Source organism: Haemorhous mexicanus, chromosome 11, assembly GCF_027477595.1.
Source record: "Haemorhous mexicanus isolate bHaeMex1 chromosome 11, bHaeMex1.pri, whole genome shotgun sequence".
In the NCBI taxonomy this organism is placed as follows: domain Eukaryota; kingdom Metazoa; phylum Chordata; class Aves; order Passeriformes; family Fringillidae; genus Haemorhous; species Haemorhous mexicanus.
This window is the reverse complement of record NC_082351.1, coordinates 3,540,329-3,567,869: the sequence shown is the minus strand read 5'-3', so window position 1 is coordinate 3,567,869 and position 27,541 is coordinate 3,540,329. Positions and strand designations below refer to the sequence as shown.

At 46.5% G+C, this 27,541-nt stretch overlaps 1 protein-coding gene across 3 annotated transcripts in view; it reads right to left on the bottom strand.

The window, feature by feature from the left end:
* The window catches only part of IQSEC1 (IQ motif and Sec7 domain ArfGEF 1), a 287,396-nt gene that overhangs the window by 223,023 nt on the left and 36,832 nt on the right, over positions 1-27,541 (bottom strand). For all 3 annotated transcript variants that reach the window (XM_059856069.1, XM_059856074.1, XM_059856070.1), the window contains exon 2: positions 8,899-8,928. In XM_059856069.1, coding sequence (XP_059712052.1) covers positions 8,899-8,928 — 30 coding nt within the window. The remainder of the gene's footprint in view (positions 1-8,898; positions 8,929-27,541) is intronic.

Here is a 27,541-nt window from a genome sequence, read left to right as displayed (position 1 = left end):
ATCCCACACAGAACTTCCCTCCCCTGCACAGTGCACACCCCTCAGTGATGGCAGCTTTTCCCAGCTACTCCTCTGTGCTTCCCCAAGGTCTGTCAGCCAGGCAGTGAAATGGCTCTGGTACCTAAATCCAGCAGTGCCACCTAACTCACACTGCAATCATTTGTGGAAGTGCAGCCCATTTCAGAGCCATGGGATTGCCAATTCCATTGCAGTGCACAGCCACAGCTCTTGAAAGACCAAGGGTTATTCACAGCAGAGGAGGTGCACGACCAAAGCAAGGCTCCAACACCCTCCTGTCATCTCCTGGCTGCTCTTCACTCCTCTGTGGCTGTGCCTCAAAGGCTGCTGTCCCCTGGCAGGGGCACACCTTGGGCAGGAAGTGATTTACCAGCAGCTCCTTTCAAAACCAACAGCAGCAGAAATAGATAATGACAAAAAATCAAGAGCTGTAACAGCCCAGGCAAGGCAGGCTTATCTCAGTGCACTGTGAGCACATAATAAATGACAGTGGGGGAGCTGCAAGGCTCATCTTCATTGCAGAGTGGAAACTTCCCTCAATTTATGCATCAAAGCAGAAGGGTTATGAGAAGGCCAGCAGCTGAAATGAATTCTTGCTGGATTTCTGATATTTGCTTAAGCACAAAGGGATGGTTTTTTTACCCAAAACAGAATAATGGTAAGTCATCCTAATTCATGCACATGATGGGTTTGCAGTACCCAGAAAGGAAGGATGTGATGGATTGGAGTTCAAGGTTCATTTTAACGAGCAATACACTCCAACCTTTATCACTTCTGAACTCTTAAACATCAAATTTCCTTTGTATAATAAACAAAAATGAGTGAAGAAATGGAAAGCCTGAGGATACCCAGAGAACATTTGCTCACTGTGCTCCTGGAAGAGTTCAAAACATGGCTCTTGACCATGGGATTCATCTTTAGAGCACCATCCACAAGGCAGGTCAAAGAAAATTTGACCAGGAGCAAGTCAGTTCCTGCCTATCTTCTACAGACCTGTTGTATGGTAAATGTACATAAATGTACATAAATGTACAGTATTTCATGCACCTCTAATAATTTTAGCTCTAATCTCTATTTTTGTGTACAGATACTGCTTCTTGAATTAAAATTCAGAGGAGGAAATCTTATTCCCCTGGTACAGTTAATTATTATAAATAAATTACAGGGGTATCCCAAGTAATGTGTTTGATTTAATCAACGAAAAGTTAATGAGGCCAAATTGATGCAGAAGTTAGGCAGGACTAAGCTGACAGGGATTTAAAGATCTGTTCAGCTCCTGAGACTGCAGGATCAATATGGGATTTGAGCAGTGAGGGCATCCATTATGGAGACAAGGGAAAGGCTTCACTTTCTGCTCTTCCCCTCCAGAGAAAACAGCTCAGGATGGGGCAGAGGAGGAGGGCATCAAAGGTCACAGCTTCCACTCAGGAGGTTTTACCAAAGAACTCCCAGCTTACACTCTTCACTGAGCTTTAATAACCAGGAATCTCCAGCAAAGCCTTTCTTTTACTGCCTTTTGTTCATCTTTGAGAAGGGACAAAATCTACAGCTTCACTTAAAAACTCAGCTACAACAACATCAGCATAATTTGAAATCAATACAATATTTGGCTGCTACAGTTACAAATGCAAATGAAGCTTTAGCCTTGACTCCAAGAATTTATAATGCATTTGGTGGAAACCTGAAATTTTCTTTTTGTCTTTATGTTTTTAGTAACTGTTCTCAGCTTCTCCAACACAGTTTGCTCACTTCATCTTCCATTTATTGACAATTGCACTTACTGGAACACTTCCAAAAGCATCATTAAAACAGCTCAGATAAGGAACTAGATACCTGAATCATGGTTAATTCCTAATCCAAGGACCATTCTTGAGCTACCTGGAGGCATAAAACCACCTAAGATACAGATTAGGAAAGCAAAAAATAAACAGGGGCTTTGAAAGTTATCAGATTATTTTCACAGATCTCTTTTTTTGCTGCATATTTTCCTGTTGGGTGGAATTAATCTAACCATGACCACCTACATAAAGCAATGAGAGCAGGAAGAAAAACTGGGGGAGATCTGCCTTTTATTTAAATTGTTGGTGGGCAGAGCACTACAGGAAAATTGCTTCAGCTTCAAGTCCTATCTAGAAATGTCTCATACATGAATTCTTTTCAAAGAAACAAATTATGTGCAAGGAAGCAGAGACTTTTTTCCTACCAGTGCATAGAGGCAACTCCTCACCAGAAGTGCCTGTCTCCTACTCACGATCCCAGCAGTTTGCACATGGATTTCCAATAGCTGGTGCAGAGTATTTTCAATGTTCTGCAGAGAAAATTAATTCTGTTCCTGAAGTCAGGTTTTATTCCTGTCCTCACAGGGCTCTGTGAATAACACCACATCTCCAATACAAATTAAACCCATAAACAGAATAACTGCTTTAAACCCTTAAGAGAGCTTCAGACCACACCCTGTCCCCTCTGGATCTCTGCTACAGTGGGGTTGGAGTTGGACTTTGAGATCCTTGTGGGTCCCTTCCAGCTCAGGATATTCTGTGATCCCAAGGGGTTCTGTTGGATTTGCTGTGTCCCAGTTCTGTTTTGCCAGACCGAGACCCCTCAGGCAGCTGCAGGTGGCTGAAGGAAGGGAGAAATGCACATTTCTCCTGCCCACAGCACAGATCAGGGGAAAAGCCCTCCAAGAACACTACAGAGCACACAGAAAGTACAAAACACCCCACATTTCCCCTTTCTTTATACTCCCATTCCAACCCCAAGATTCACCCAGCTTTTCCTGTGACTTCTAACAGAAAAGAACAAAGGCAGCCCAAAGAGAATGGCAAAACAATGAAGCAAACTCAAAGAACTTTATAAATTCCAAAGAGCAATCCTCTGGCGCTGCAAGCCCTGGGCTCCCTGAATTGAGCTGTGCACACATGTTGCTCATTAAACAGCCTTATCTCACAGATAACCAGAGCAGCCCTCCAAGAGCTGGACTGAAATGAGCTGCACTGAATTAATGTGGAACACTCACAAAGCTTTGTCCTTCTGAGATTGCAAATTCAAGAACCGCCGGCCCGTCGGGAGAATGCTGTGGAGCACCATCAGCACTGCATCCATAAATTACAGCTGTCTGTTTCCAGGGGAAATAACTATGGGCAAAATGCTTGCACGTGCTGCTTTACCCACATGGGGGGCATCCAACATCCAGCCAGACTTGATTCCACTTTTCAGCAGAAAAAGCAGAATTGCAGCAATTCAGAAGTCAAACTATTAATAAAGTGCATGGCCTGATGAAAAAACTTCATCTGCTTGCAAAGAGACACCTACCTGTGCTTACACAACTCCTGCCAAAAAACCCAACATCCCTTCTTCCTCTAATTCACCCATTCACAATGCTCTTGGACTTCCCTGAGGATTGAGTCTGAGGGATTGGTATTAAGGGTTGAGCTGGGTGTGAATTCAACTACCCTCTCTTAGAGGTGGGCAGGTATCTTATCGTCAATGGACAGCTCTCTTTATCTCCTCCACAAACCCATCCTCCCTCCAGGAGATATTTTCTGTCCATGGCCAGTGAGTGTCCCTGCAGGGCTGATCAAATTCCACCATCCCATGGGGAGATGCTCTGCCCAGGGGAGGAGCCAAGCATTCCTACCTGGATCCAATCTGCCCTGGGAACAGCCCAGCAGCCTTTGCCCACTGCATTCCCAGAGGAGCAGCTTTCTCCTGCCCTGCATTCCCAGAGGAGAGCAGGCCCATCTCCAGCAGCCCTGGAGCTGCAGAGGAAAACTCCCCCCTTGTGCAGGATCCCTGCTCCAGCAGCACCACAGCTGGCACTGCAGGAGGGCTGAGCCCCCCTGGGATGGGACTGTGCCACCAGCCTGAGCCCCCCTGGGATGGGACTGTGCCACCACCCTGAGCCCCCCTGGGATGGGACTGTGCCACCACCCTGAGCCCCCCTGGGATGGGACTGTGCCACCAGCCTGAGCCCCCTGGGATGGGACTGTGCCACCACCCTGACACACAGAGCTCAGGGCCTGCTCTGACTCTGGCAGTGGGTTGGTTTGTATCACTGCATTTTATTTTCATTTTCCTAGTGAAGAACTGTTATTCCTATTCCCATATCTCTGCCTGAGAGCCCCTTAATTTCAAAATGATAATAATTCAGAGGGAGGGGTTTTACATTTTCCATTTCAGGGGAGGCTCCTGCCTTCCTTAGCACACACCAGACTTTCCAAACCAAGACAGGGGGAAAACAGATTTTGTTCATGCAGGACATTTTTGTACAATACACTGGTGGTGGTGTGGCTGTGACAGAATCATTTGTAGCACCTGAAGCCAAAGTGATGAAACATCATGAAGGGACTGAAGATTCTCAGTAAGAAATCCAGAAAAATAAAAATCCACATAAAGCACAGAATTATGGGCACCTTGTGACCCCCATCAAACCACAAACCCATCCCTCCTGCTCACCAGCACGTGCAGCTTAAGCTCCACAGGGAAGACTGAAGTAAGGAAATCTGGTTGGCTCTATGTTTCATACAGTTTTTTGGGGGAAAAGGATTTTTTTAACATGACAAATGTATCATCACTGTTAAAGATGACATAGAAGCAGTTCTGACAATTTGATGAATGCATCACTGTCCTTTCATTCTGAAATTGACTAAATCTTCATTTGAAAGCCACTGGCAGCTCCACAGCCATCTCAACTACCAGAAGCTGTTTCCATATGTTTTATTTCTGTTAACAGCAATAAAACTAATTTAAACTAACACCAGGAGACTCATCAGATTCCACTCCACTGGAGAGGGTCAGCCTGACATTTATGTAAAAAATCGATTGGAAGAAAATTTGGGAGGTTTTAAAATTAATAACAAGTGATGATTTTGCACATTTTAAGGACTGCTGATAAAACTGTAGCACAGTGATTACAGAATGATTAAAACCAGCCAGAAAAGTCCATTTTTACATACAGACACTGAGTCATTTAGAAGGCACAGCAATACATTCCATCTTGAAAATTAGTTTTCCAAGTCCCTCTGTGTTTAATTGTACTTTGCAGGTTCTCAGGGAGGAGCCTGAGTCACACAGTTCAAGCAGAATTTTCCTGGAGTAAAACAAAACAGAGTTCCTAAAACTTTGCTTCCTGCTGGACTTTCTGTGCTGCTGCCTCCCTGCAGTTGCTCAGGGTCTGTTTCACAGCCAACCCTCCCCCTCCACCCAGCACAGAATGAGGCTGATACTCCACAATTCTCTAAAGTAAATGAGACAACTACTGTTCCACTTCATCTCATGTGCACCTTTACAAGGAATCAGCCATTCTGTGTCATCCTCAACAGACACAACTCCACTCATTTCCTCCATTACAGACTGGGAAAAATAAATCACAGTTTTCTTTTTGTTCAGCTAAATAACTCAGCTGATGTTTTCCCCATAATTAGTACTTCAGCTGCCCTTTTTTTTCTTTCTTCTTATTTTTAAATTAGCCCTCAGCTTTTTCACTCTTCCTGGGCCTATTTCACAGCTCCTCCTAGGACCCCACAACTTTCTGGCAGCAGCCTTGGCACCTCCCAGCTCAGGAGCCATGGAAGTCTCTCCTTTTATGCAGTTTTGTTACAACTTCCTTCATTTTGTACCTTGTTTCTCCTTTAAAAGCACACAGCTAGGAAGGAGCAACTGGAAAGCAACCCAACCCCTCAAGATGCTGTTTCTGGGCAGGTTTCAGAGGTTTGCTCATCAGAGCTGCTCCCTGAACCCCTCTGCATCCTCTCTGCTCAAATCCTCCACTCTGGTGATTTTTAAGCACACAAGGCCTGTGCAGAGGGAAAAGGAACATCTGCTACTAAACCTTGAGACCATCTCTGCAAACTTTGACAGGATATCCTGCACAGACATGTCCATCGTGGCTGTCACCTCACACCACTAAATATCAAAATGCCTTGTAAAACAAATTGCATTTTCTCCTGGAAACGTGTGAACAAAGACAGCTCATTAAAGCAGCTCCTCACACTGACAGCTCCACGTTGTGTGTGTGCACTGCACCTCAGAATGCAAAGTGGTCAAAGCCATCTCCCCATTTTCACAGATGTAACAAATACCTCGGGGTCTGGCATTGCCCAAAGGGAAACCAGCTGAGTTTATTACAGTACAACTGTATTATAGGCAGGAAGAATTTTAAGGGCTTGTACAACAGGATAGTTCATGGCTTTTTGTCACAATGAGAAAGCCAAATGAAAGAAATAAAGTCAATCTGATTTTTGGTTGCTTTAATGTATTATTTGGAATCATATTGCTTTGCTGTGTCAGCCCTGTCTGTGCACAGATTCTGTGTTTTCTGCATTTCACAGCACTATAAATCATCTTGTGGATGCAATTTCCTCGTTACAAGCAGCTATAAAGCCACTGAAAACAAATCCACCAGGGCAATATCCTTTGCAACTGAGCAACAGTGTAAAATTCCAGGGCATCACTTGTATTGGATATTCCATTCCAGCATGAAAAGCAGCAGCTATTCCAGACCAATCTCTGGGTCAGGATTGCACTCACCCTGCTGGGAGAGACCAACATCTCTGGCTGCATCTCAGGGTATGTGGAGTGATCCTCTCCTGTCTTCGGTGCCAGTGGCTGGGACTCCACCAGTCCTAACCAAGATCTCCATTTGCTGCCCACCAACACAAGCCCTTCTGGCTTCACTCCAGCTGCATCACTGGGACAGGACATTCCATCCCTGCCTTCCCACCTGCTCGGGGCTCCTTGCACCCCTTGATTTCATGGAGCCACTTGGCTGGCCAGCATTTGGGTTTTCTGCTCTTTTGCTGATGCCTCTGTGAGCAGAACAAAGATCTCTTCAGAGATTAGGCACTATTCCCCAGACTGCCCTGATCATTTCACTTGAGATAATTACATTTCATCTTCATTTGCCAGAGAGAAAGGGAAACAGTAGGAAGCAAATTAACCACAACATAAAGATGCTGCCCAAGCACCAACAGAGCTTGGGGAGCTTTTGCCCAAGACAAGACCACAGCTGACCAGGATGCTGTGCAGGCAGAAACACAAAAGCACAGCCTCAGTGACATTTCACCCCAGAGAAAATGCAGCCTAAGAGGGAGGATAGAGAATTTACACTGATTGCCTGCTACTGCATCAGTCTGGTTAAAACCAGGCTGCCAGAGAAGGCTGGAGCTGTCTTGGAGCAGCTCAAGCTCACAGTGAGTAATGGAATCAATTCCCTGAGCAGCCTCACAGCAAGATGGGAGCAGCCCCAGGGCTCAGCCTGGCTGCCCCAGGTGTCTGTAGAGCACAGGGTGCTGGTTCTCACCAGCACAGCCAGGTGGGATGTGCCCCATGGGGCACTGCCAGGTCCCAAAGGGGCACCAGCCCAAACAGACCTTCCTCCCAGGTGGGAAAGGCTCTGGCAAACCCCTTCCAGCAGTGTCCTGTCAGTGCAGCCACCCTGACGAAACACCCAGTGCAGGACAGTGCCTGGCAGGAGCCAGGGCTGGAGTTTGGGTTTCAGGCAGCACCAAACCAGAGGGTTTCAGCTGTGCCTGGGCACTGCCTGAACCCCCCAGTGCACTCTGCAAGAGAGGAGCTCCACACACACATCCTTGGAGCAGCCAAATCCCACAGGAGGCTCAGGGACACACAAGAGTGACCACCGAGGCTGAAACACAACCACACTGCTGGAAATCCTCCTGCCAGGGGCATTGCTCCTGGCCAGCACTAGTCCTTCCACAGCCTGCCAGCACCTGGCAGCTCTGCTGGGAGCTGAAACCCCAAGGACAGAATGCAGTGATGCCCAGAGGCATCTCACTGCAGCCTGGGGATTAGATCCAGCTCAGTTGCTGTGCACTGGACAGATTCCCACCTCACCCTGCACAGCCTCCAGCTCAGCTCCACACCACACTGACCCTGGGTTCTGCTGAAGTCAAAAGCACCTCAGAGGATCTTTAATCCTTTCCTACAGACTTCTGGATTTCTGACATCTGACTGTTCTGCAGCTCACCTGTTCTTGGGGATAGTCTGCACACCTGTGGGTAAGAACTGGATCTTAATGCTGCAAGGGAAGGTCCTGCCTTGGCTTTGGGGTTTTACAATAAATAAACACAATGCCTTAAGATGTAATGTCCTGACAGTCCCCAAAACACCCTGCAGGAATGCTGGTGAAGCCAGAGTCAATACCATGGACCTTGTTATCACTGATCAGTAGTCACACTGCTGGGGAATCACAGCATCTGCTTAATGGCAATGCTCTCATCAATATGGAGCACTTCAGATTCAAGGATGATTTTTAACTTCTCAGTCCTGTTGAGAGCACTTTTGCAAGCCCTGCAAGCTTGACTCAGCCACGTGTGCAGAGAGGTAGGAACAAAAACCACCCCTGAGTGTAAAACACCAAGGGAGTAAGCTGGAAGTAAAGTATCTGATAATCACATGAAATTCTGCACCTTATCTGAACCTCCCAAGTGCAGAATGAGCATTGTAACACTCAGTCAATGAAGGCTCTCCCTGTCAGGTGCAAAAGAGGAGACTGCTAAGAAAGCCAGAACAAGTCCATGGATGTCCCCTCAGCACAGATGCTGCCCCAAAGCTGGCAGGCAGCTGGCACACAGCTCCCAGGCACAGGGCTGGCAAGCAGGAACTCGGACTGGGAACACCAGGAACTCACCATAAATCTTTTGTAATGATCCAAACTAATCCCTCACTCCCAAACCACACTGGAGACAGAATCACTCAGTAACTTCTCCAAGGGAGAATAACCTTTACTCAAAACACCAATGGCATGCTAAGCACAACCAATAATGCCCACATTTAAAAAACCAAAATATCTGTTTCTATTTAATGCGTTTAAATAAAGTATTTTTTTAGAACAAAGACATCAAGATGATGCACACATACCTGAGGCTTCTTGAGCTGTCACCTTCAGACCTGTAAAATAATACACAAATACTTAGGACACAGTTATTTCCAGCATTTATCATTCAAAAGCCCATGTACCTTCTCAAGCATGCTCTCCCTCTGCATTCAGTGAGTGTCTCTGGGGCTTGCTGTACTTTTTCTGCTAATAAGACATTTAGAAAAGAAACACATCTACTTAGGCTTCGAGGAAATCTATTAGAAGCTAAAACCCAGTTAACAGCTGAAGTCAATAACTGCAATATTAAAACAGGTGACACCCTCTGAATCCCAATAAGGATCTTCCTCAAACATGCACAGAGATTTATTTTCCATCCATACCAGTGGGAAGCAACACTCTGACACTATTCTAGAAGCAGATTATTTTGTACATTTTAATTTTTGTCTTCATCTCTTCTTAACACTTTAGCTGAAAAGGTCACAGGCAAATAGTTCTGGAATCCAACACTCAGCTTTATCAGACACTCAGAAAGGGCCAAGGTTGGCAAATAAAGGTAATTTAAAATCTTTAAAACCTCACGCTTTTGTGAATGTCAGAAATGTGCAAAAAGGAGGGATAAGAGGTCTTAAGTTATAGAGGGGCAGGTTAAAGGTGAGATAATTTTATCAATCAAACATGGAACCAAGGCTCTCCTCTTTCCCCAGTATTTTTAAGCAAAGAAACTTGATTTAGGATTATTCACACTGAACAGGATTTCATCCCCAAGGAGAAATGGGAACATAATATTCAAATTTCAGGACCAAAAAAAAAAAAAAAAAATCCAAAAGAAAACATAGAACCATTTGCCCAATTCCTTTCCTCCCTCACTCCCAAAGCTGCTTCCCCAAAGACAAGGGGAGTTCTTTAGGAACTAAAAAACAGGTAAAAACCAGTTGTGTTTGATAGACACAACAACTTCAAAGCAGTTTTCTCAACACAGAAGTCCCACGAAGCTGAGCTCAGCCCTGCACTCCCAGGAGTGATGAAAAAATTAATGAATCCAGTGTTTAGGTGCCACCTTCCCACACTCAGCTCTCAGCAAACTCCATCTGGCAGAGCACACTCCTTACTGGGAAAGATGTTCCTGTAATTGCTTGTGCTTTCAAGTTCCCAAATACAGGAGACAGCAATTAATGGCTTAATTCCCTGCCTTTCCTCTGGGCTGGAATAACAAACTCATCCAACAGGGAGCACACGTCCCAGTGCTCGGAGCATGCCAGTGTCACTGAGGTGGCACCAGGCACCCCAAATCTCTGTTCTGCTGCACATTTCTGCTCCCCCTGGAGCCCAGGACTGTTTCCAGTGAGGTGAGGTGATCTCCAGCTGATCACCTCCCAGGCCAGCAAACAGGCAAGGGGGGCCCACCACCCCTTCTTTATTTGTTTTCAGCTTTCCCAGGAAAGCTGGGAAATTTCTCAGCTGCTAAATTTGCATTTTCAAGGGTAAGATTTACTTGAGTATGCTCTGAAGAGCTGTTCAGAGCTGGTCAATTTTTACTCAGGGAGTGAGTAATTGATGAGCCGAGCTGAATGAACACAGAGCTGAAAGAAACCACTGCTTTAGTTTGAGGCAAAGCATTCGATTTTCTTTAAGCATTCTTTGAGAGGCAGGGTTGGGGATCGATATTTAATGTTCCTGCTCACACAGGAAGCATGTGCTGGGCTCTGGGTTAGCTTTTTTCCTTTTGACCCACACAAAAGAAATGATACTGGCACAGCTGAGACAAGGAGAAAGGTGAAAAGGCTTCTGGCAGTATCTTGCATGATTTATCTCAAGGTGAAAAGGAAAAAAAAAATTACAAGTCCTCAATATATAGAGTATCTTCTGTGCTGTAGTGCTTGGGGCAGCACAGATTCCATTTAGATATCTGAGTTGTATCACTGATGAGATAAATGTCACACAACGTTCTCCAAGATTTCTCCCCTCATCCCTGGATGGTTTCCAAGATTTCATTTTGAGTAGATCTAAATATTACAATATCACACTCCTATTGAAGTACAAGTTTGCCTTCTTCCTGACCCCAGGAATTTCATTCTTAGTAGGAAATACAGTGAAACACATCCTTTTTGACATTGTTATAGCCAAGAGAAACAGAAATTATTTTCCTACCAGTAGTAATTACTGTAATTTCATTGCAAGCAGAGGCCAGGAGGAACAGGTACCACCATAACAAACCTTGAACCAAAAACCAAAGGTAAAGAAAAACAAAAACCCCAGCACTTGAGGTTTACAGGGGGCTGCAAACCAAAGCGACCACTAAAATCCTGAATGATTTGTGAGTTTAACTAAGTACTGCCATCACCAGCTGCCAGTCCATATCCAAAACATGGATATTTCAGAAACCAGCTCCACTCACAGCACCACGAGCATTTCTCTTTGTCACCACTACCCTCCTATAAAAACCCCATGCAGCAGAACAACAAGCCAGCTCTCTTGGCTTCCAGTTGCTGACTTGGTTGGCAATTTTCCAACAAACCATCCTTGGTGGGAAGTGTCAGCTCCTAAAACCTAGAAGCCATTTACAGGAATAACACAATTTCTAAGAAAACGTTTGGAAAAGCACAAGATGGAGAAGCCCTTCAGACTGGGAATGTGAGAGGTTCCCATTCCCAGGTCTCCTCTTCCCTGAGGTGACAGCAGGACCTCAAAACCCCAGCAGTAGCAGGGCTCCTTCAGTGGCTCTTCCTCATCCCAAAGATTTCTGCTCATGCCAGAAGGGAACGTTCAATTCTTGTTATCCCCCCCAAGAGCTACAATAAACAAGCTGAAAGCCCTGTGGCATCTGATTTGTTGTTTACACCTAAAGCTGCACTTAGAAATGAAACAGCACAAGGCAGAGCTGCTTCCAAAGGCAGCTCCAGGACCAGCTTTTCCTCTTGCTCATTAAAGTAATCATTTTCCACATTAAACACTGCTCAGAGCCATCAAGGTGTGTGGTACAGACTGAGACACACCACTACCCTCTGAGCAGACACTTTATCTGGGCAGTGAGTCATGGCAATGTCCTGCTAAAGAACACAGCAAGTAGTTTTAACAGTTTGGAACTCTGTTTGTCTAGGATTGGTGCTCGGGAGTGCAAAATGTGGTACAAGAGCAGCCAAAAGCAGAAGTGAAACCTTTCTGCAAGAGCCCACAAGTGGACAGGGCTTTAAATAGTTCACAGAGCCACCCTCGTGGTAGGAATCCCACTCAGATCTCACCTCCTTGGAGCTGTCACTTCCATCAGAATAAAAAGAACTGGGGAAGAGCCAAGGTTTCTAACAGCATGTCAAACATCCACTGAATAATCAGACTCCATCTGAAATGCATCTTCTCACAAGGCACAAGGACTGATGGTGCTGTAGGAGACTCTTGGAGTACACAGTAACCACGTATTGCAGAGCATTCCAATTCCATTTTTCACAAAAGGAAAAGATTGAACTGAACCTTTACACAGCCCTGCAAGGATCAATGCATTTGATTAAGCCTTGCTTTGAGCACAGGACGTGCCTCAAAACCAAAACTGCACCCAGCACAGGTTGTTCTTCTGTAGTGCTTGAAATCTTCCAGCATCTGTAATGCAGAGGAACTGATTACCCTCAAGGGAGAGAGCTCCAGAGAGAAATCACTGATGGCTGCAGAAATTTCACTCCTGGTATGAGGAGCAGGGAACAGTGTGAGGTTCCTGCAGGTGAATGTTCTGAGCAGCATTTCAAACCCAGGCAGGTGTTGCCAGGAAACCTCCAACCCCATCTGAAGGCCATTAGAGCTTTCCAGGATTGTTATTTGAGCCTGCTGGGTGTGAATGATGTTCATACCCCCGTGGATCCCAGCAGATGTGCAAAGCTCTGCCAAGGAAAGCAACACTCTCCTCCCAGGAGTCTGGGAAGAGCAGCCTCAGGCACGGAGTCAAGCTGGAGTAAAACCTCCCAGCTCAGCCCCTGACCTGCCCCGACACTGTGGCCACATTTCTCTTCACAGAGCAAAGCAAGGCACAACTTCCCAAGGATATTTCCTGGGAATTGCAGTGAGGAGCCTCAGAGGAAAAAAAACCAATTCTTATCTCATTTGCTACTCCATTTGTTTTGAACATGTGGAATGTGCTGGAAGATTGTTTACCTGAAGGGATTGCTTGATTGGATTCTGGTGGTGGTGTTTTGATTCATTGACCAGTTGGATCCACGTGTGTGAGTTTTCAGTAGTTAGTTAGAAGTTAGTATGAAATAGTATATATAGTGTCTCTCTGTTATAGCTGTAATGTAATATAGTGTAGTTTTAATAAAGAGAGTGATGAGCATTTCAGAGCCTTGGAGTCAGATGCCAACCATTCCCAGATTTGGGGTCGCCTGATTTTACAATATTACACCCCTGCTTAAAGGGTCTGGATCAGCACCAGAGCACTGCCAGCAAGGTATAAACTCGGAATTGAGTTGGAAGGGACTTTAAAGGCCATCTCCCAGCAGACCAGGCTGCTCCAAGGCTGTCCCACCCAGCCCACATTGCACAGACACAGGCAGTGGAGATTCTCCTTCCCAAGAACTGCTGTGGCCAGCAAGGCTCTGTGTGTTGGGTGGAGTCAAAAGATTCTACCAGGCTTAAGACTTGAAAGAAGGGGTAAAAAACCCAATAAGAACTGCCCAGTCAGCAGCATTTTAACAAGGTGAGTGTCAGGATGAGAAAAACCATGACTTTCACCACTAATTAAGCCCCTCCAGCAAGATTCAGTCACTATGCACACCAGGGTGAGCACCTTTTCATCAACACAATTAAACAAACTCACCACAGCCTCCCACAAAATTCCAACTAAGCTGTAATGGTACCAACCTCACACTGAAGTCCCTGGACTTTGGGTAACTTCAAGACACAGAAAACCTGTATCTCTGATCATATGCCATGTTTTCAAACACTGGCTGGATGTCATGGTGAATGCATCAGAAGCCTTCTGGTTCATTTGTCTCAGTGTTCCAGACACTTCAGCTCACTGGGCACCAGTCCACTGCTCCCACCCTCAAAAAAACCCATAAATACATTCTGAGTGCAGAGAGCAGTTCAGGAGTGATTTCCCACCACCAAGCTGAAAAAGAAGTTTCCATCAAGCCCCAAACAGATTTAAAAGTCATATCAGCAATACACACAAGCTAAATTTGGGCTGCTGCTTGGCCCATGATCTTGTGGCAGCTCGAGCATGAAAGGACAGCACCTCCCACATGGATGGCATCATGCAGAAAGTTAATGTGAGCTAAACCTGTGAATCACCCACTGCAGAATCCAAGGGCACTTATGTAAGGAGCATTTTCAGGCACCATTTTGAACAAAAGGCAGAGGGGATGTGCCCAGTTCCTGCTGTGTGCCATGGATACCCACCAGGTACTGCTGGAAGCGCTTCCCCCAAGACCAGACAATTCCCAGGAGCACCCACACAGGGCAAGGAGCTCTGCTGGCTGTGGGGTGAGCTCTGTGCTACAGCACAACACAGGACTGACTGCTTAAAAAGAACCTGTTTGCTAAACTGACTGGATTTTACACCTACACCCACCAATTAACCCTGTTCAATGAGACAGCACAGAATTTCACCCAGAACATCACTAATCACATTCTTTTTGTCCTTATTTTCTCCAACTCCCATTAAAGAAATGAACTTTTTAGCCATCTTAAGTAACAGTTATCATTGCTGATGGCCTTTTTTAACACAGATGTGCTCTGTGCAGACTGTGTGCACTCCTGTTTGTGCAGAGCTCCTCCAGCCTCAGCAGAATCCCCAGCCCAGCTCTGGGAATGCACTGCTCCTGTGGCAGTGGCCACAAAAGCTCTTCAGTCCTTACAAAGCTGTTACACACAGACCATGGGGAGAAAAAGGCCTTTTTTTTTTTTTTTTTTTTCCCTTTAAAGTGAATTCTAACTGTGAGCCTGGACAGGAGCACTGAAAAGAGCCACTTCCACAGGTCCCATTTCTGTGGCCCCGGCAGACACATCCCAGCCCACGAGAGGCAGCAGCCACTTATCTCCCACAGACAACTCACTGCATTCCCCACTCCAGCCCAGCCCTCTGGACACAATCCTGAGCTCCAGGGAGCCCTGCCTGAGCAGGGAGTTGGCCTGGATGACTCCAGTGGTCCCTTCCAACTTGAGCCATCCTGCAATCCTATGATAAATACCATGGAAATGCAGCTCCTGGCATATGGGCTCCATAACAAGCTTGTAATATCCATTCCTGGACTGCTTTCAGCCACTGCTGTCCAAGAAATGTCCCTTCCAAACTCTCAGAGATCTCTGAGGAGGGATTTGCAGGAGCCCAGCCTGATGTCCCTGCCCAGGCACCACTGTGTGCCATATGCTCTGAGTGGAGCACAGCCCTCCCCACCTCACCTGCAGCCAGCAGCGGGTTTGCAGTATCCTGGGCTCTCCTGACGCCTGGAAATGGTTTGGAGGAAGAGCCAGGCTGCAAAGCAGGCAGTGCTACTGCTTCCAACCCGGTGCTTCCCACCCAGGCTGTTGGGACCATCTGTGTGCTGGGCAGGGCAGAGCAGCCTCCCCAGCAGGGACAGGGGCACCTGGCAGGTGCTGCCCCAGCCCCACCTGGGCAGCCTGGAGCTGCCTCCCAGAGCAGGGCAGCCCCCACAGCCTGCTGAACACACGGGAAACTCAGCCTGCTGTGCCTGACCCGAGGAATGCTGTGAGCAGGGCAGGGACGTGCCATTGCCCTGGCACACCCTGGGCAGCCCAAAGCTGCTCTGCTCTAAACACAGACAAGCTTGTCAGTCTCTCTTTGCTCTGTGCTCTGCCCCAACCATATTTTGGTTCTGCCCAGAGTGTTTGGTGTCCCCTCTGGAAGGTGGAGCAGAGCCCAGCAGCTGCTCTGCCCCGTGTCACCACACTGCCACCAGTTCTGGCCACTTCTGCCCTGCCCTGTCCTCAGCACAACCCCTCCAGGTGCGCTGAGAAGCCCAGAAAATGGGCTGGTGATCAGTGGGATTCCATGGCATGGAAACACAGCCAAGCAGGGCACACAGCAGGAAGCTTTGCTCCCCCTTTCCCCTCCTGCAGCAGATGGGGAGTTTGGGGTGTGCAGGGTCTGGGGGAGGGAAGGGCTCCAGGAGAGCCCATCCCTGCAGCCTGCTGCCTCTCCCCAGCTCCTGTCTCACCCATCCCTGCAGCCTGCTGCCTCTCCCCAGCTCCTGTCTCACCCATCCCTGCAGCCTGCTGCCTCTCCCCAGCTCCTGTCTCACAGATGAAGCCATTAGGCTGCACAGAGCAGCCAACTGATGATCTAAGTAAGAGCCCTGCCAAAGGGCCATATGGAAGGGAAGAAAATATTTCGCTTTGACAAGCGAAGGGTGATCTTAAAGTCAGCACCAGAATGAAGACTTGAATCTCCAGTGGTAAAATATGAAAAAAAAAAAAAAATCCTTGGTTTATGAGCTCTCAAAACCATTTTACCTCTTTTACTTGCTCCCTCTCCTCTTCAATTGTTTATAATTTGCAACAGCTTTTAAGAAAAAAAAAATTCCGGAAACTGAAAGGCTGCCTCCATTGTGTTTGAAAAACACCTCATTCTTACTCCATTTATCATTTTACAAGTGAGTCAATTCCTTATTTTCCCCTGCAGCTGAAACTTTCCAATCCAGTTATTGCTGCACCTTTGACCTGCAGCCTTGTCTGTCCCAACCCCAGCTCAGGGAACAGCAACTTCACAACCAAAACTCCTTAAAATGTGCTTTTCCAGCTCAGTTCATTAACAGAGGTGTGCAGTGGCTTTTTAACAGCTGAGGGAGAGAGCTGCAGTTTAACCCCACAAGTACTGGGGAGCTGCACAGGAAATTTTTCACATCTAACATCAGAAATTCCTCCCCAACATTCCTGCCACCAGTTATTTTCTGCAGAAGGACAAGGCAGCATTAAGGAGCATTAGCCTGTGGCAAACACCTGCACTGAATGTGGACTATTGAATACAGAAGGCATTATTTCAGCTTGAATTAAGGGTGAGCAGAAGTGGAAAGCCACAGCACAGGATTATTTCAGACCTCTTTCCATTTCCAGGTAAGGCCTTACAAAGAAAGAAAAATCTCTCTAAAACTGGGGTTTAAACAAGCAGCTCATCCTTTTATCTTACACTCAGAAAAAGTGAGGCTTTTCAACAATCATGGCTCCAATTGTGGTCCCTTTTAGAGATCCTTCCTGCCTCCAACAGCAGCTAAATGGTTCTCAGACTCTGAAGATACAGCAGAACACTTTATCATCTATTCAGCCTCTCCACATGCAATCATCAGCCATAAACATTAAGAAAATTATCAAATCAAGTTCCATCTTTCATTTGTATCCAGTGTTTCTGTGTTCCTTAATAAAATCCTCTGCCTGCAGAGGGTTGTTGTCAAAATGTACTTTGGATACAGGCAGGATCAGAGAGTTAAAGGCCAAGAGCCCTCAACAAGAATGAGACATTTTCTGCACATGAAATTTATGTCCTTAATCCTCAGGCTTTGGAGACCATTCCAGCTCTCCCCTTATCTTTCATACAAGACAAGATCTCTGTGTATTCCATGAGGAGAAAGAACAAACAGTGACACTGATGGGGACAGCTGCCATCAACCCTCCAGCCCAAGAATTCATTCACAGACCCAACAATAATTACAAAAGCCAGCCCTGGAAACCTCCCTAGCCAATTTCAACTGAGGCCCTTTATGGATGAAATTTTCAGGGTAAACTACACCCAAGTCCTCTTTCCAGGGGCATCTGCTCCTTAAATTCCACACACAGATTTTTGAGAAGTCTGAGTGATTTGCCATTAAAACAGCAAAGATATTTTCTGGGATAAAATGGATGGTGCTTCTAGAGAACAAACTAAATGGAACACAGAGATGTAAGAGAAGTGCTAAAGCCTCAACACACTCACCCTCTGGATTTACCTCACTGCCTGCACGGGCAGTGCTCAGGGTGGTGCCAGACATGAAGAGACCCAGAAACATTTGAGTCATGAACCTGTCCTCAGGACTTGCTGTGACCTGCCCTGGGAAGAGCCCTGTCACCATGCAGGGCAGGAGCTGCTGGGCTCCACAGACCATTTCTGGAACATCACAGAATCCCAGAATGGTTTGGGTGAGACAGGAGTTTAAATCCCACCCCTGCCATGGCAGGGACACCTCCCACTGTCCCAGGCTGCTCCAAGCCCTGTCCAGCCTGGCCTTGGGCACTGCCAGGGATCCAGGGGCAGCCCCAGCTGCTCTGGGAATTCACCCTGTGCCAGGGCTGCCCACCCTCCCAGCCAGGAATCCCTTCCTAAAGGATGTTTAAGTCCAATCACTTTGCTGACTGTGTTCATCTGCCCCCCAAAGCCAACCTGAGCCCCTTGGGAATTCCAAATGCCACAGGAGTTCTGCTGCCTTTGATGTAACTCTTTCCTCCAATTAAGACTAAATTAGAAAACCTGAAAAGATTAAGACAAAACCAAGTGTGTGTTCTACTGCTATAACTCACCAGACAGACTGCATAAAGAATAGGATTTAGGTCTTCAACTTGTTTTATTTCAACTCTCAGTTAAATCTATAGAAACACTGTAATTTGTAACTATTAAGTCTTGCATGCAGAAGCTACAAAAACACCCAGACAATCCCATAGTCGGGATTCTTGGCTTCTCTCTGGATGCCTGGAGGCCTCAGTTTCAATTATAATGGCTGTACTTACAGCTAATGGTTTTCTTGCTATTAGTCAGCTTCCATCTGTCCCACAACCTGCAGTGGTTACTGGCACAGCCACCCCCACAGAAATGTCCTTCCTTGGAAAATCTGGAGGTTACAGGTTTTTGAAATGATCTTGGCACTGAATGGAGCCACACAGCCCAGCTCTTCACTTCTGAAAACGCCTCCCAAGGGTTTTGGAGGGTTTTTTGTTGGCTTTGTTTGATTTTGGGATTTGTTTCTGTGAGGTTTTTTGATTATTTTTTTAGGGGGCTGAGTGGGGAGAGGCAGTGTTTAACATGGTTTGTGGGGTGGCTTTTTTCCTTTCTTAAAATCAGTCCCCAAACACAACCTTCAGTACCATCCCAACTTTCAGGGAGAGTTTTAACCACTAATCCATTCAGCTTTTAGAAGCTTTACTTCAAATACCTTCTTTATCCCCCCAAGTGTTACTCAAACATTCCCTGAGAGATTCCTGCACACTCAGCTCTACCTGGTTTTCCCTCAATTCACAGTTTGATATTTTCAATTCCTCTTGACACTGCCACATCTTATTTTTGTCCTTCAGGTCAAAGCACTCTCCAGCAGCTCACACTGACCGGGACACAACCGAGGAGTCTTCAGAGGTTTTGTTGTTGAAGGAGAGTTTTTGGTGCTTTATTGTTTGTTTGGGGTTTTTTTTAATCCTCAGAGAAAAAAAAAAAAAAACTTTAAAAAAAAGTGTCACTGTTCACAGTAATATATTTCACTCTTGCTTTTGGTGGCACAACTCCCCTAAGTGAAAGCAGATCCTGTCCATCTCCACTGGCCCCTGGCAAGAAAACATTCACAGTTCTGTACCTCTGAGGTGAGTTCTCTCTGCTCAAAACCACTTCATAACCTTTTACACTCCTCCTATTTAAAACAAAAACAAAAACAAAAAAAAAAAGCAAAACACCAGGTTGCCCAGGATGGCTGCTCCATCCCTGGCAGTGTCCCTGGGCAGGGCTGGAGCAGCCTGGGACAGGGGAAGGTGTCCCTGCCATGGCAAGGGTGGCACTGGGTGGGCTCTGAGGTCCTTCCAGCCCAGCCCAGTCTGGGGTTCTGTGGTTTCCTTGGCCATTACCTCACTAAGCTGACAGACTGCATTCTGGCCCATCTGCTCCACCTCAGCCACAAGAACCCAGCTGAGAGCACCCAAGCCCTGGCTCCGCCTCTGTTTGCTGCCCTGGCACAGAGAGCAGAGGGCAGGGCTGAGCAGGGCTCAGCTCTCAGCTTGGGCAGGAGATTCTCCACACATCTGAGAGGAATGATGGATTTGTCTCTACAAACCAACTTTAGGTTTGCTGATAAATGAAACTGGACACTGAAAGATGAAAGGAACAATGGGGAAAACCCCCAAATTCCATCAGGGTTAAAAGGGAGGGTTATACATTAGAGGGAAGTCTCTGGTGTCAGGTGTTCTGGGGATTCTGAACCTCTCAAGTGCCTCAGCCAAGGGGGAAAGAGAGAAGGGAAATGCAGCCAGGGATAAAAAGGGAGGCTGCGTCCTCCAAAAATCTGAGAGACCCCAGGGGATGCCCCATGGCCTCCCCCTTTATTCAAACAAAGTCAAAGGACTCCTCTGTCTCCTTTTTGGACATCAACCTCTGGTGTTTGTGGGTTAATTTTCCTGACACATCCCTCAGAGAGAGCTACAGAAGCCCAGTTCCTACAGCAAGTCAGGCTATTCCCACTGCCACCCTCTCAGAATTATTTTTACTGCCAAGACATTTTGTCTCAGCATTTGCCCCTCTTACAAGAAGCATTTGTTCATTCCAGAGCTCCACACCCCAGCATCTCACAACTGGAGATACCACAGCTGATGTCATTTGTCCTCCTCCTTATCTTCCTTCACCTCCTCCTGTCCTTGAGCTGAAATACCGTGAAGATTCCCACTGCTCCCCTGCCAGGAAGCCCAGGTGACCTCTGGAGCACTGCTGGACTTGTCCAAGTTCCCTCTGATTTATGGACATGCCCTCAAGGACTCAGGATCCCTCTCTGGAGCTCCAGCCCCAAGCACTGACAGTTCCCCTGCTGTCACTTTTTGGTCTCTCTTTGCTCTGTGCTCTGCCCCATCAGCACAAAGCAGGGGCTGCAGGGGCTGCAGGGGCTGCTGCTCACCTACAAACACATCCCTGTCCTCCAGCAGGAGCACACTGCCCTGACAAAGCTTTCAGTGGAAATAAAACAGGGGTGGGAGGGGAACAGCAGCTGCAGAACCAACCCCAGGCACCTACAGCCACACTCCAAGGGAGCCCTCAGCTGGCTTTGTGCCTCCTGTTCAAAACAACACAGTGTGGGTTTATTTGGCTGTTGTCAAAGAAGTCTGTAAACAAATGAATTTATTTTTAGCTGTGCTTGAGCTGCCAGTGAAATTTAAACAACACCCAGTAAGTGGTACTGGCACAAGCCAATGAAATGATGATAACATTTATCTGGCACTCAATCATTAATTGCTTAAACAGCTTTGCCTTCTCAGGGGTCAGCTCTTAGCATGTGTAAGAAATGTAATGCCTTCAACTCTGTAAACCAACACAGCACTGAAGTTTATATTCAGTAGGTGCAGAGCTGGGGGAAGAGCATCCTTTTGGATGCTCATCCATCAAGAGCCCAATTTTATAGTACTCTGACATTACAAAAGCAATAACATTCCATTCATGGAAACAGCTGAGCTCAGAGATCAAACATGGATGATACTCCAGAGGCTTCTTTACATAGATATTGAAATTTAAGATTCCTTTCTTTTTACAATAAATCAACAGTCTCCACCTGAGCAGTCACTTCCGTTTGTGAAGTGATTTTGATGGATCACTGCTACCTGGAGCAACGAATTCCCAAACAATCCTCTCCCCATGGAGGGCAGCTCTGGGGGGTAATGACTCCAGAGCCCCAGCCTGGACCCTGTAGATTCTGGCACTGGATCCCTGCTGACCAGAGGTCCAGGAGAGCAGAGATGACAGGACAAGCACACCTCTGTGCTGGGAAGCACCTCTGTGCTTGCAGGCTGTACAAAGTTTGTGCTGTGCAAACTGCCCACAGACCCCTCTGCAGCTCCAGATGGGCTCCAGTGCAGCCCCTTGGGACAATTCCTTCCTCAGGGGAGCAGCACCTCCTCAGGGCTTAGCAGCCCCCATGCAGTGGCAGAGACTCCTGTGACTCCTGTGCAGAGGTGGCAGGGACTGGATGTTTTTCTCTGTGCTGGGAGCCTGTCCTGATCACTATAAGGATGTAAAAGTTGGGCCACCATGAGTGTGGTATTCACATGCCCTCTGATCAGAGAGAAGCTGTGAGACAAGCAGAGAAGAAGGAAAACACAGTTCTTATCTCGCTTGCTGTGCCTGTGTTGTGCTGAAGGAGAATGCAATATGGAGATTGTTCACCCAAAGTGAGGATGTTTGGTTCCCTGGGCCTGTCAGGGCCAGGTGTGTGTGGGACTGTCACGGGACAGTCACGAGAGAATCAGAGAGGAGTGCAGTTCTGTGCCCCTGTGAGCAAGAGTGAGTGCCTGGCAGATTCAGTTTACATGGAATGTACACAGTGTAGTAGAATAAAGTAATTCATCAGGAATTCATTAGGAATTCATTAGGAATTCATTAGGAATTCGTTAGGAATTCATTGGCCTTCTGATGATGGAGTCAGATGCATCATTCTCTCTCCCCTTCCTCGGAGTCGTCGTTGATTTACATCAGGAGCTGCAATTCCTACCCAATCCCAGCAATCCCAACTCAAACCTCACTGGTGCTCCTGCTCAGGACAGCAGCAAGGACATGGTGTGGCAACATCAGCACAGAATGTGCCAGCTCTGCTGAGAGCACTTGGTCTTTCCTGGGGCAACTGAAGCTTTTCCTGCTGCATCCTCATTGTTACAATTATCTGAGCTGCTCTGAGGGGTTTGGAACCTGCCCATTAGCAGTGGCTTGGAGTTTTTTAACCTGAAACAGAGACTGACATGTTTGGGATATTATACATGGAGATGTCCATGTTGGAAGCATTGAACCTGCCCATCTCCTTTCTTGGCAATCAGTGGAAGGTTAAAAGGCACTTACTGGATGAAATTAGTCCCTGGTTTAGGTGCTAAGAGAATAAAGATTGGCTGTAAATTGAATAAACTGACACCATTACAGATACATTCAATTTCTCAGGCCATGCCCAGTTTTAGATAATTCAGACTAAGGCAAAGAGGAGACTCCACTAAAAAATTTATGAAGTAATATGGTATAAAATGTTCACAGAGTGGGAAGATTTGTCTCCTCTTCTTCACTCACAGCTAAACATTCTACACAGGTTGATTTTATCATTTCACTGAATGTAACTCTAAGCTGGGAAAATTACACTGACATCACTGCTAACTGCTGGAGGAAATTACAGAAACGCTGAAGCACTGTAGTAGTTTTATCCCAATTTCTCAAGCAATAACAGCAACTTGAAAAGCCAAGAAAAATAGCAGAAAGCTTCCCCTGAACAAACATCAAGGTAAGGTCTCACCACAGAAAAATGTGCCCCATCCTCCAGGTCAGGTTCAGCAGCAGGTACCCCCAGTTCAGTCTCTGGGAGAAGAGACCAGCAAGGATTCACTAAAACTGGGACTTTTAAATGGACTGGTGAGCCTTGAGAAAGGGGTGCCTGAGCCTGGCTTATGTTTAGTGTCTCCAAATTTGTCCAGAGATGAGAACATTCCAATAGAAGCTCATGAAAAAAATACTGGAGAATTTTCAAATACGGCCCAATGATTTAATGTGGGAAATAGTAAAGGTGAGAAGACTCCCAGAAAGCTGCAAAAGCAGAAACAGAAAGAACAGAAAACTTAGAGCTAGCTACAGCTGCAAAGTCTGAAAGTAGAAAAGTTGCAGCAGGCAAGGACATGAAACAATAGCTTGAGTTTTAGGCTTGGCTAAGACAGACCTCGAGACTGCAGAAAAATATGTTTAGCATGATACCAGAGGGTTTTAAGCTTAATAATGAAGCATTGTGCATTGTTAATAGAAATAAAACTACCAACACAACTTCAGTAGAGACATTCCATTCCTAAACAGCCCCTTTACAAAGTTTTAGCACTTTAAAAGCAATCCCAGGTTATTCCAACTCCAATTCAGTTCCAGCAATTTCCATCATGACTTTCTTCACCTGCTCCCATCACGTGTTCCAAGTGTTTACAGCAATTGGAAGGGCTGTGGTGGGTTCCTGTAAACAACTGGAAAAGCAGGATGCACTCTTTTTGTCACTTCCACAGAATGGGAATGGCACAGTTTGAGAGCTTGTTTTCCATGCTCTTTGTGAAAGGTGCCTTGTCACACACACCCACAGTGTTATTAAGTCAGATGATTTCATTCTTGACATTTAAACTTAAAAATTAAGCTTGTAAAAGACTTGAAACATTTTGTTTGTGCCTTGTAAGTTAATTCAGAGCTGCAGGTGATGGCTGAGGATGTGTGAGGAGATGAGTGCACTGCTTTCACAGCCTCTGAGTAAGATCATTCAAAGGCAAACAGCTCCCTGAAATTCCCAGAGCCCATTAGAGACAAGGCATAATTTCCTTATCAAGGTTGGAACACGTCATTACACTGATGTTTGTTGATCGTTTCTGCTTTCATTTCAATGTGCACAAATGAATCCCCACACAGAGCAATGTTAAATTCTAACATATAATAGTGCTTAATTGCCTTCACCCTGAACAGAAAGCAGCAGAGGGACTGCATTCATCACTGTTTGTCAGGTAGTCAATAATACTATAGAATTCATTTTGAGAAAATAGACAAGCTATTCTATTAAGTGTTGATCTTAAATTTCCAGTATTTACAGGTTCATTTTTTGCATCCATGCAAACAATAATCTGAACAAATGAGTACCTAGCCAGTGATTTTCATCCCTCTCAATGCTCTCTTGTATTTATCATCTATCTGCTGTTCAACTGTCACATGAAAACCTCTACAGAGGCCTTAGAGGAAAAGAAAACCACAAAAAGAACATTGCAGAGGCAGCAGGGCCTGCAGGTTTCCCTGGGGCTACAAATCCAAAGCCCTGCCAGGACTTCAGGGTGGCATGGAAGGGGTTAAGTCACACTTCTGCCCTTCTGATCTCCAAATTCTAAATAAAAATTCACAGATTGTCTTGTTCTGAAAACAACTGACTGAGCTTGAATATATTTTATTTCCTCTGTGGAATTTGTGCAAGGTGGACAGGACAGAGCCAGGAGAAGCTGGATCCCTGCTGAGGATCCCATCAGACTGCACAGACAGCACAGGGAGATTCAGGGGCACTTTTCCAGCTGAGACCCTTCCAGAAGATACCAAACCCAGGAGGTTTTGGTCCAGATGTTTCCAGAGACAGCTCAGTCAGTTGTGCTTTCCTGCAGGAGTGAAAAGCTGGAAGGGGAAACTTCAGTACTTGGATACTGATGGGCATTGAGGATATTGGGGAGAGCTCAAATGATGTCACTAGGTAAAAGCATTAGTAAAGACTCTGCCACACAAATCTGCCTCTTAACAAGGGAAAGACTTTCAATATCCAGTGTACAGGAATTATATAACTTACTCTGCCCTTACTTCTCCATTCCCCAAGGCAAAGAGTTTACTCTCAGGTAGTTCATCATAACCTAGAGAGCAGCTGAATTGTGTGTATAAGGCCAAAGGACAGCAAAAATCTGCATTATTCTACAAATAACAGAAATGACAGCCTCAAAGTGTGGCAAATATCACCTTTTAAACTCATTTCTGCTCCTTTCTCATTCCATTCCCTTCTTCCAGTCACAGGCATTGCTGAGCCACAATTCTCTGTGCAATTTGGAGACACATTTGGATTCCAGCCAGCTGGATCTCTCTTTAAATGCTGCTTGTGCCTCTTCTTTGGCTGTCACCAAACCACCTTGACCATTCCATCCTGTGGATTTCTGCTCCCACACCTGCTCACATGGCTGCAGACCAGAGAGGAGCAATCCAAACTGTTCACTGGAAAACTGGCACAAAAGGCTTGAGAAATGCTGCAAAAAATTCCTGCTCAACACATGCCCCAAGGCAACAGCCTCCAGGAAAACATGGCCAGTGGCACAGCCAGAAACTCCCATGGTTTCTGTCCTGTGAAACTTTGGTGTGAAAACAAAAACAAACAAAAAAAAACCCCACCTGGATGTGCTGCACAGCATCAGGGAGTGTGTGGGAGACTCCACACCCTGCTCATCCCTGCCCAAAATGGGGCTCCAGCTTGGGCTGGCAGTGGGGTTTGGTGGCAGCAGTTCTTTACTCAAAGCTCAGGAAATCATATCCAGTAAAAGCACTTTGGACTTTAACCCAGTACTCCACAGAGCAAACCATCCAGCTGAAATGAAGGTGAGGGGATTTCAGGGCAGCACCAAGCTGCTGAAAGCCTGCTCCTCCAGGGGGAAAGGGAACCCCTTCCTCTGGGCACTTGGAGCTAAAACCAGCACCTGAGAAAGAGCCCAGCACATAAGTGATTATGTTACCAGGAGCTTCCCTGAGGAACCTTGCTTCAGAGGGGACAGCTCAGATCTTCAGCTTATTTGGGCTGGTTTCAGACAAGACTTCAATTCTGCAATGTTCTTCTGCTGGAACTGCACTAGAAGAAGTCAGAGCTCACACTGGACTGTCATTCCCACATGAGCCCCAAAACTGAGCCCCTAAACCCACATTTCCAGATTCTGGAGAGGTCAGAGCCTGGCTTTGTTCCAAGCCCAGCTCCAGCTGGAATCTGCACTGAGAGGATTTAGCAGAACCTTTTTAAAATGCCACCAGATCACCCTGGGCTGCCTCTCACTGAGGGGACAAGACCCAGCCCCTGAGCAGCACTGCTGGGGACATTCCTGGTGCTGGGGGTGACTCCCTACCCCGTGGGACCAGAAATGTTCTCTGTCCCACAGCTCATTCCCCAGGCAAGTGCCAAAGCCACCAAAGCAGCACACAAAGGCTGGTAAAGAGCAGAGACAGTGAAATGATGAAAAGGTAAATCCTTTCTGCCAGCTCTAAGTATCCAATACACTTCTTTCAGAATGAATTTAAATGCAAGACACTTGGAACTAAAGGATAAAAGTGATCTTGATATGAAATGAGTATACAGAAACACCATTTATCACTCTCCACACCACACTTACAGTAAGGCCCAATTATTACAATAATTAATATCCCATTTTCCAGAAGCTCATGACATTTTTTTCACACAGTACTTAACAATTAAGAGTCTGGTGATGCATAGATCATTCTTTATGACCTGGAGTTGTACAATGCAGGTAAGAGTCCAAATATCCTATATTCAGAAGGCAGCTGCTTTAAGAAAATTAACTTGTACAAAGTGAGGTGGGTAGGGGAGATCAGGTAACCCAGAACAAGTGTTCATGTAGTAAATCTGAGACACAAAGCTGATCTGAATGGTGCCTGGGAGCAGCTCCCTGGGGCAGCCAGGCCTGGCTCTCCCCAGGAGCAGGATCAGACATTCCCCTGCTGAAAGGCAAACCCAGAACATGGAGAAGTTCCCCCACTGAGCAGCTTTATCTCTGTGTGCTCCTGTCCCCAAAAACACAGCCCTGCTCTCCCCTCAGGCTGCCAGCACACCTTGGCTCTGGCAGGTGCAGGGGCCAGGGGGGACAGATGCCACCCCAGGACACTCAGCCCGTGGAAGTCTTTGCTCATCAATTATGCAAAGCTGGCCAAGCCCACGGCAAGAGCAGGGGCTGAGCCAGGGCACCACTGCCAGCCCAGCCCTGAGCAGGAGGAGATCTGGGAGCCCTGGGGACAGGCTCAGGTGCTCAGCTCCTGCCTTGTGTGTTTAATGCAAGGAAAGGGGTCCAGGTCCTCCCCTCACTGTGCCACAGCCGGAGCTGGTGGGCAAAGGCAGCACCACAGCCAGTGCCAGGGCTGCTGGGGCAGGATCCAGCACTTCCAGCTGCATTCACAGCAGGGACATTCCCTGTGCTGCTGGCTGAGCTCACAGTGCCTGCTCAGCTGAGCAGCAACTGCTGCCAGCAGCC